General features: G+C 29.9%; 1 protein-coding gene across 1 annotated transcript; it reads right to left on the reverse strand.

Moving 5' to 3' along the window:
* Positions 1-1,622: 1,622 nt before the first annotated feature.
* Positions 1,623-9,536, reverse strand: LOC117173280. Its single transcript, XM_033361761.1, has 2 exons — positions 9,421-9,536; positions 1,623-2,743 (listed from the first exon to the last, which is right to left on the reverse strand). Exons 1-2 carry the CDS (start codon positions 9,470-9,472, stop codon positions 2,184-2,186), a joined length of 612 nt encoding a protein of 203 aa, XP_033217652.1. The 5' UTR covers positions 9,473-9,536; the 3' UTR covers positions 1,623-2,183.
* Positions 9,537-11,152: the final 1,616 nt, after the last annotated feature.

The following is an 11,152-nucleotide window of genomic DNA, read 5'->3' on the forward strand; positions in this document are numbered from 1 at the left end:
GAGGACGAAGGTATTTATATATTTCTAAGAAAAAAAGAGAATTCAAGAGGGAAACTACCCCTAAACTATTTCACAAAGTGAAGTGACAACTTGACATTTAGTCTCAACCGCTTTGATAAGAATGAGAGAATCGGAAAAGCGATGCACATAATTTTTCTAAACTCTAAACCCAAATACATACGTCTAAAGGTTGAATTTTTTTGTAGTTCCCGTTGGAATAATATTAAAATTTAGATTAATAATCACCTTGTTTTGTCGCAAGATCAAATTTATCACAAAATGTATAATAATAGAATAGCTGACAACGAATAATGAGTCCTATCTAGTTAAAATATTAAGTAAATATAATAATATATAATTTGATAAAATTTTCAATTTTCAAATTATTCCAAAAGGAACGACATAAAAGATTCAATATTCATTGTCAGCTATTCTATTATTGCACATTCTGTGCTAAATTTTATCCTGCGAAAAAGGTGATTCATTTACAACAGATCACATATACCTTAAAATTAAACAAACTTTGAAAATAATGCGTACAAGATTTAATTATAAAGATTAATAACGTGAAACCATTTAGGGGTAGTTACCCTCTTCGATTCTCTCTTTTTATTAAAAATACATAAATATCTTCACCCTCTTTTTTGCGTGCAACACGTATTTTCTTCGGATTTTTTTTCAGGAGCTTAGACATATTTTGCAATTCTATGCATAATTAGGGGGTGGTTTACCCCCACGTAATTATATTTTTTTTAAACATTTTTTTCCTATTAATTTATCAATTTTTCGCGTATTTGAAAATATATAGGGGTGGTTTACCCCCGCGCATCAGCTGCTTTTAATTAAAATAGTTGCTCAAGACTAATTCAGACCTCTTTAGCGATGAAATAGCATAATTTTTACTCACGGGCTACATGTTTCGTTTTCACCACTATTCCTTCTCTTTCAGATGTATGAGTGAGACAGAACAGAGATTTACTTTATCGGAATGTCAGAGAGTTGAAAACCGATCTAACCTTAAAATACAGCACTGCATACAATTTCTATTTAGCAGAATAAAATCTTTTGGTTATTATACCTCAAAAAATAATGCGGGGATGTCCGTTATACTATTTTATAGCATATCCGAATTAATTTTTTAAATATTTTAATTCTTGTCGACAAAAACCCGGGGGAACTAAACCCGATTTACCATACACCGAAGTGTGACATGCGCTCAAATCCTTTTTTTTTTCTGAAAAATTAAGTGTCAAATCTTTCGTTGAGAATTCATTCTTTTTAGTTTTGAAATCACCTAATTTCATTATTTCTTTATGATAAATCCTATTATTATATTGGTTTGAATATGGAAGATATATTTTCTTGATCCAAAGAAACTTTTCTTGTATCAAGAGTAATTTTCCAGACCAAGAAGGTATTGTATTCTACATATTTTGAGCGATCTTTTCTTAATTCAATGCTTAATTATGCATTCATTTAGTATAGGAAAAATAGTTTAAATAAAAACGAACGCAAAGTGATGAATTAAACCTTATTTTTTATTTATTCTTTATTACTAAAATCTACACAATTTTGAGTCATTTACATTTATAAAACCTAACCTTACTAAGTATACTCTAACGTTTGCAGCCGCATTTTTAGAACTAATTTGCAAATCGCGAACGTTCGTCCATTCGAGCGTATACCGCGCCCGACCATGCCTAACGTTTCGCAAATCACTTAAAAATTAAAACTAATTACCTTATGCATGATTTTAACTACTTCATTACATGAAATCGGATATTGCTATTCCAATTTTAGGCTAAAGTTTGACGTCAAATCATTTTTTTAAAACATGGTATACAATTTGAAACACGGCAACACACAATTAATATGTACTTTTAAATTAGAAAAACTGAAACACCGAAGAAAATTATATAAACTTATGAGAGTAAAAATATGCAAAGCAACCATTTTTATATAAATATGGCCTGATAATCAGAGAATGTATCACTGATATCAATATCCGGAATGATTCACTTCCTCTCTGAAGAAAATGGTCCTTATAGTGTATGATAAATGTCACTAATTATATTTTCCATGAGATTGGCTCCCTGATGATGTGGTTGTCAGATCACGATATTTATGGTGTCGCTTAGAAGGCCATGAAATGTTTGGGCAAAATTTTAGGCATAAGGATATGTTTAAAATGGGGAAAGATGGTAGGCCTCATTATAATCATTTAGGTGTCGAGTGAGCTGATTTGCTTGTCCACCTTGATTTTGAGGATTTTGGGATCCAGCGTGAGCAGGTGGGTGAGCAATAGGAACTGGGATCTCCGGGGCAGGAAGAGTTGTACTAGACAAACGAAGTTTTCTGCGGCTATGCACAATTTCGGCTTCAACAAGCTGTGCTTCGGGGATGTCATTAAAGTATAAATGAATTAAGGATGTATCAGTTGGATGGATCATCATAGGAGTTTTGGCCTCTTGGCCCTTTATGCGAATTTCAACTAATTTTAATGTACCTTTCAAGTTCCGAAAACCAGACAGAATTGGACACAACTTATGTACTTGTCCTACTTTTTGGGCATATCCTTGGACCAAAGTATGTTCAGGATTCGTTCCGACATATAGTTTTCCAGTTGGTGTTATTCTAGCCACTTTTGGCAAGGGATCATGATAATCAAGGTAGTAATTAACTTTAACTTTCAGAATAGAAGGTTTCTGGCAGCTTATGCAAGGAAACAACGCTGAAGATATTTCTGCAAAAATATAAATTGCAAGTAGTAAATGAATTATTTTTTAAACTATTAAATTAATTGACTAAGTCATTAAATCAAGTCCATTTTAAATCAGACAGGTTATCAGACTTCAAGTCGCATAATCTCTCAAAAACAAAATATTACGCTATTTTTAGATAAAATTAGGCGACACGTATTGTTTTTATTTGAGAAAAAAATACTATGATATTACGATGATTTGAATTACGAATTATATTAAGAAAATAAAATTCGGATTCTAATCAGTTTTACCGCTCCCCCCTCCCCTTTCTCTCATTCGATTTGCGTGAGAAAATTAAAAAAAAATCTCTATAAATAAGATTAACACGATTTATCTGAAAATATTAAAAGTAGAGATTTGGTTGCCAATTTCTTGTGTAATTTGAAATTCTATAAAAAAAAATATCCTGTGACTTTTAAGTAAGTAAAAAAATTTTTCTCGGAAACAACGTCAGGTATCAAAAATGTTTATATACAATTTTTCAGGTTTAGTGAAGGTTTTGAAGAATTGCATTTTGTTGTTTTTTGGTGTCTCACACTGTTCACTAGAAAGATTTCATAATTATGTTTTCAGAAAAAAACAATTCCCTCGAAGTTAAAAATATGTTCGATAGAAAACCTAATTCTTTTTATTTTTCTCAATATTTTTAAAAAGATTTTGCTTAAAATTGAAAAGAATCGGCTCGGTTTCATATAGGATAAGTGGAGGAATTTTTTACCCCTAAAAATACATTTTTTACTTTTCATTTCATGAAAAAATAAGTTCTTCTTGTCACAAAATTTAGTTAGCCCACATAAAACTTACAAGGTGTCTCTCTTATAGAATACCAAATTTAAGAAAAAATTGGCTTAAAATATAAGAAGCGGTTTTAGATTTAACCTAACTATTTATATTTCCAAACAAATCGCAATATCGTTAATTTGGTCCTTCTTTCAGTTTTCTGACTAAAATGAAAAAGGAATACCTAAGTTAGATCAAAAACTATAAAAGCTGTAATATATATTTTTTTAATAGAGGTCAAAATTCAGACACTAGTAACTTCGTGAGACCTAAATTGTAGATCCTTTCTTATAAAAAAAACAAACTATTTTGTAATTATGTAAAGAAAATAAAAACTATCTATTGAAAAAATCAGCAACAAAATATTAGTTTTCACTATTATTTTCGGCAAAAATTTTTTTTGTATGAAATCGACATAAAATTACAATTACGCTGATTTTTCATGGTTTTGGACAAAAACAAAACAAAAAATATATGTAGTAAACAGTTTGGGAGTGACATTCAAAAGTGACTATCAAGAAAGATGTTTAATCATGCTCAGTATTCAAAATGTCTTTTAATAGTCAAATATACAAGAACTAAATAAAAAAACACTAAAATTCTTCCTTTGTTGTAAAATTTGGGTGATATAATTATTAATTTTTATTTATATAAACATTTTTTGCATCATGATATTGTTATGAAACAAATTCGCCTTTTGAAGAAAATTATGAAAAAATCAGGGTTAATTTCATTTTAAGTCTTTTTATCTAAGAATTCAGCAACAAAATTTCATACACAAAAAAGTTTTTTTTTCGTGAAATACACAATTCGTCTGTGAATTTTTTTTTTATATTACAGCAATATTTTTTCAAGTTAGTAATGAAACCCGAAAAACTAGAAATCAGATAATAAATTCACTGTACCTTCGACACTAAAATGAATAGAAAAGCCTCTGAGTTTTTATTTTTATACAGGGCTGAATGTATGAGTTTGCATACGATATTTATATACAAACTTTAAATTATAGAAATTTGAGACGTATAAATATTTGTCATAACAAAATTGCAGCTTAATTTAAATTATTTACATGCAATTTTCAGGCAGTATAATATATCTTAGAACTTTATATAAAATTGATATCGTTGAGGTTTTTAAGATTAGGAAAATTTTGTCAATTCAGAGGCAACTTTAAAATTTCATTAATTTTTCAGTTTTTCGTGACCGTGAGTGGTACATATTTTTCCTAAAATTATTCTCTGAAACGAATGAGCTCAAATGTTACACTTTGAAATTGGTTGCAAATTGATTTTTTTTTGGAGATTTGAAAAAAGCAAAATTGCCAAAAAAATCATTTTGAAAAAAATACACTTTGCTTTCGCGGGGTGTTAGGCCACTCGAGACTAACAAAAATTTTATTTACCATATCGTACGAAAGAAATCTATATTGTGATCCACTTATTTCAGAAAGTTACAAAGATTGATAAAAAATTGGTTTGTAAAATAATAATAAATTTGTTTAAGAATATCAAACCTTAGATGTTATTTATTTTTTTCATAAAGCCACTTAAAATAATTGAAAATCAAGTGTATCTATTAAAATATTTAAAATACTATTGACTGAGAAACACTAAGTTATTATTTGCACCATACATTACTCTTGCACCAAGAAACTGTAATGTCCTATAATTTTAATTAATGAGATATCACTGATTTTCTTTGAAAATTTATGCAGCTGCGACGGTATTCATTAAATACTTGCACATCCAATTTTTCTTTTGTACGTGGTTCGGAAATGTCCCCCGGTTATTTTGTGCCAAGAAAGAAAAAAATCGTACAACGGACTTTTGAGAAAAAATAAAGATATATGTCTTTTTTTATTTAAAATTTTTTCCCAAAAATATAGAAAAACCCGATTAAAATCGACTAAAATAGAATTTAGTTTAACGAACTACAACACTTTATATTTAAAAACGTTTGTTTTCATTTCACTGACTATGTAATGAATTCATAGTCCACAATTTTTCCCCTTCTCAAAATCTATACAAATTTAACCTTGACAGATGTAGTACTTGTGTATTTTAACAAAATTTCTGAAAAAAGTATGAAAATCATATTGAATCGAATTAAATTGAACTTAGTTTGTTAGTTTGTAAGCTGTAAATTTCGGCAATAAACCAACAATTAAAAAAAAGTGATTTTCAGAATAACTGTTGAAATGTGCCTTACTGAATTTTATATGACATTTCCGAGTATTATTGAATTTTTAAACTAAGAAAAGTACATTTTTACCCAAAAATGAAATAGTTGACATTCAATGAAAAAATATAATTTAAAAAAAAACGAATTTTCCTGCAAATAGTTGATTTTTGTTACTAAATTATTGAACTTTCAATACAAAATGACGAATATTCTATACAAAACAGTTGAATTATCAAATCAAAATTATGAAACATGGATAAAAAAGAACAAGAACTCTCAACCCAAAAGTTAAATTTTCAATTAAACTAGATTAGTTTTCAACAACAAAAAAACTGAATTTTTAACAAGGTGGTTTCGAGCAAAAATGGAATAGGTAAATTTTCCATTACCAAAGTAATTTTTTAATCGAGGAGTACGCGGCCTTTGGTCATTTGTACCGACGTTTTTGTACACGTTAAAATACAATAAAACTCGTTCACTGTCCTGGTTCTACAGTTAGTTATTCTCAGTTAAGGAATTTATAGATATTTTTTCGTGGCTGACCAGAGAATCGTCCACGTTGCCACCTTGTTACAACTTTTAAGATACATCATCGGTATAATTAACCATCACGCGACTACTAACGTAAATCTTTTTTTTCTTTTCTTCCAAAGCGCGTATCTGATGCTGAAAATGGGCATAATTTCAAATAATTAAAATAATTACACAACCTATCTTCAGAAAACCCACAATTATTATTTCCAACTACATAACAATATTCAACCACCCCTAAGATAAAACCACTAATTTTTTATCTGAACAGATCCGAAGCGTCTTTACGTAAAAATCTCAACGAAATTTGAAAATTTGAGATAATCAGCCAAATTACTTACAGAAAACCCCAAGTCATATTCTCCACTCCACAGCAATATTCATTAACCCCTAAAGCCACCCCTAATTTTTTTTCGAACAGATCCGAAGTGCCTTCACGTCAATCTCTTAGTGAAATGTACAAACTTAAGATGATTGCCCAAATCACATTGAGAAACCCCCGAGTTATATTCCCGACCCCACAATAATATTCAACAACCCTTAAGACCAACTCTAATTTTTTACCTGAACAGATCCGAAGGGTCTTCAGGTCAAAGTTTTAGCGATATTTGAAGATTCAAGATAATCACCCAAATCACCTTTAGAAAACCACAAGTTATATTTTTAACCCCACAATAATATTCAACAACCCCTAAGACCACCCCTAATTTTTTTTCGATCAGATCCGAAGTGTCTTCACGTCAATGTCTCAGCGAAATGTGTAAATTTGAGATAATAACACAAATAACCTTTATAAAAACCAAATTTATATTCCGAACCCCAAAATAATATTCAAAAAGCCCTGAAATCACCCCTGATTCTTTACTTGAACAGATCTGAGGAGCCTTCAAATAAATGTCTCCATGAAATTAAAGAATTTGAGATAATCATGCAAATGACCTTCAAGAAGGTCTAAATCTTAATAATCTATATTCATCAAATAATTATACAATCTTGAGAAGGTGTCGGAGGTGTTTATATAAAGTTTTAATTTTCTGCTCTTTTAGTACAAGGGTTTTCCGAAAGAATTCATTAAACGTACCAGGGTCACTTTCTTGTAATTGCTGAATATTATTTTGGGGATGAAGATTGAAGAAATCTCAAGAAGTTATCTGGAATTCTTAAATTTTCCAAATGTTTTTGTCTGTTTCAGTAAAAGGCAGGAAAAGCGAGGCTCCTTAATCAGAAAAAGAGTTTTTTGGGGGTTATTAAATATTAATTTGGGGCTTAGGATATAAAATAACTTATGGGAAAATGTCTCGGTTGATTACCTTCAATCCGAAATTTGATTCGTCGTTTCAGAAGAAGGCAGCTGAGGCAGGGTTCCTTAAATGTACTGGCGGTTGTTTTTCGAAATCGTTGAATATTAAAGCAGAGAGTGGGATATTGAATACAATCTCTAAAAGGTGCCTGGTGCGATTATTTTAAATTTAAACTTTCTTTGCTCTTTTAGTTAAAGGCAGGTAAGGTGTATTTTGTTAAATGCATTACGCTTGTTTCTTGACATTGTTCAATATTATTGTGGAGATGGATATATCCTTTTATTTTTAAAAGCTGAGGTAGATATTTTAAATTTAAAATACTGTTCCTTGTCTTAATTTATTTTAGCTGAGACGCGCTAAGTTGGATTTTTGGTTGCTTTTTGCTGAGACATGGTTAGTTAGTTAAGTCTTAAATTTTTTAGATTGTTTAGATTTGGGAAAAGTGTGTCAGTATATGCTCACGGCTCAAAAGATGATTTTATAAAAACCAGATTTTTGTTGATTCAACCCATTTCTTTAATTCCTCATTCATATACCTATTTTTAAAGTTTATAGGCACAGTCCTAAGGAAATTAATACATTTTCACAAAACAATACGTTGTTTCTCAATATGTAATTATTAAATAATTTAACGCATTGAATTAGATATTTTCTAATCAACTTTATGGTCTCACTTTTCTCCAATTGAAGTAGTATAGAATTTAGCTAGAACTTAGTTAAATTTTAATTATTTAAACCTAAAGAGAACGGTAAAAAAACTTTAATTACAAAATTTATTCATTATAAATAAATAAATTAATAAGGGTCAGTAATGTTTTGAAACGTTTTATTCCATTATTAACTAACCAACAACTGTGTTACAATGAAAATAATACGATTTAGTAGATGACTTCATGTAGATTTTAGCCAGGACATTAATTGAATCAAATTTTTTCAATAAACAAGTATGATTAAAAACATCTGCCATGAAAAAACTTTTACCAGGTAAAAATTTATCAATGAACATTAACGTAGTTTGTGAAATCAAAGTTATATTTTTTTTATAGAGGAAATAAGGTGTATTTTTCCTATTTACGAAAAAATCTACGTATTTTTTCTGGGCGACAGGCCCAGAAAAAAAGTTCAGATATGAGTTTCCACGTATAAAAAAAATACCTTTTGTTCTTTCGTGACACCATGCATCGTTTGCGAGTTCCAAAATTATATTTTAAGGACAAAAAATGTTCCTGGCCTTAAAAATATTATAGCTCTCATAAGGCTAATAGGATGCCTTTTTCCTATTAGTAGAAGCTTTTTAAAAACATTGAAAAGAATAAAAATGGTAAAGTTTTCCAGAAAATATTTAATTAATATTTTCCAAATTTAAAGAAAATGATAAGGAATACTTTCTGGAAAATCCCATCCGAGTCTTTTGCATGCAAAATCGAAACAACTCAGCTGCAACTCAAAATCAGATAAAGAATTTTTTGTTTCAATTTCTTGTGATACCTTAATTATATATATTTTAAATTCCGGAAAACCTGGATAATGCATAAAATATACAAAATATCGAAAAATAATTAATATATAAAAAATCTCAAAAAAATACAAAGGGAAATTAATGAAACATACTTATGTTAAAGATTATCTAAAAATTGGTTTTCAAGTATTTTATGTAGAAGCGAAAAATTAGAAAGGAGTGATTTAAAAAACAAAATTGAAAAAACAATTTCTGACATTCAAACATAACTTTTCTCTTGGTGTACAATTAGAGTGCACAGAACCTTATGAGAAAAAGTCTTAGCATCACTGGATAAATTTTAAATATGACATAAGTATATTGCAATAAAAACTGTAGATCAAATCAAATATATTATTGTCCTTACCTTTCGGAAAAATCGTCAAGAGATAGGATAGAGTAGCAATCAGTATATTCATTTTCTTTTCAGAGAGGAAACCAGCTTGCGTTGAATTTTGTTAAGGGTGTAACTAATGAATATTCATGAAAATTTTTCGAAGTATATATACTAGGCATTGTCTCATTCAAACACATCCTTAAGCACGCGGAAACAAGATTCAGTATTCAAAAGTCACCTCTACGAAAATATTCCTATCTATGTGAATAGGCTGGCAAGCCACAAAGACAATAATTTTTCTGTAAATAAACAACTAATATCAGGATTAGGTTTATACGAAGGAAGACAAATTAATATTCATGCCAGATTGAGGTAACCCAATTTTCGAAGTATATACATTGTCGGTACTGATAAACAGAAAATTTCCGGGGTTCTCAATTATATTTACCAGTTTTTTTTAATAATCATAGTCAAAGTTTACAGAAGGGGTTGGCACGCATTTTGGGAAAAGTTCATGCAATTTAAGAGGTATTTTGTCAGGTTTCGGCCTTTGATCCGTGACTAGTTACAGAGGTGCCTTCGTGCCCCCCCCCCATACACACCAACATGACGTTAAAAAAGTGTAGGATTTTTAGCGATTTACTTCCTTCGCCATACGCAGAGATTAGAAACCAGAAACTCTTTTTGATACCTGTGATGATATTGAAATTCATATGCAAGTCATTTTTGTTTTTAAATCGTGAACTTAGTTTATTCACACAATGACGCTAGACTCGAGCAAGTCATGCTTAACTTGCTTTATTCACGTCTCGGCTTGCCGAACATTTTTTTTTAATTTTCAGTGAGATTAAATTAACCCTTAACAGGCGCAACTCCTTTTTTTACGTAAATGGCACAACGGGTGTCTTTCACCCCACGTGTTCAAACATGTCCCGCCCAGCCAGTTTTTATTATTTTTGCACACAAAAATTATGTAATGTAGTTTAAGATATGTTATTTAAAATGGAATCGGTTTTATAGCATTTAATTTAATTTAAGTTAGTTAAAAAAATGTTTGAAAATAAAACAACAGAAAGTGAGTTTTTTCACATAAAAATTCATAACTCATGTAATTTTAAATATTTTCACCTAAAAATGTAGTGTTATACTCTTGAAATACTGCACTTTAAGAGAAAAAATTACTGCATTTGTTATGCTTCCAAAAAATGTATAAAAATATATAAAAGTAATATTAAAAACAATTTTTCAAAGTTGTAATTATTCTTTCAAACCTACACAATCGCTGCAAAGGCTTGTGTGGTGCTAATGGCACATCGGGCGATTGCACTCGATTTTAAGCGTGATAGTAAACGTGCATTTTTTACGTGCAGTTATTTGATTGTAAGCGTTCAAAATAATGAAAAAAAAAGATTTCACTTTAGATGATAAACTTACGTTGGAAATCGAACGAAAATTACTAATATCAATGGCACAAATTTGTGTTGAAAATCACTTTTTTTCATTGACGGCACAACGGGTAATAAATACCCCACAGTTTTACAAGGTCTACTTTGATTGGGTGCCCAACATATGCTGACGTTTGTCGCAGTATACTTACCCACCCCATCTTTAGTTAATGATGTCAATTACCAGTAAAAGTCAACACGCTGTCCATATTCTCGAATTTAGTACGGTTAATTCGAGCTAAAAAATTTGTTGGGGTATTTTTTACCCATAGTGCCAATTAAGGGTTAAGATTAGCGGGTTGTATTTATCAACGTAT

This window comes from Belonocnema kinseyi, chromosome 5 (assembly GCF_010883055.1).
Source record: "Belonocnema kinseyi isolate 2016_QV_RU_SX_M_011 chromosome 5, B_treatae_v1, whole genome shotgun sequence".
NCBI lineage: Eukaryota > Metazoa > Arthropoda > Insecta > Hymenoptera > Cynipidae > Belonocnema > Belonocnema kinseyi.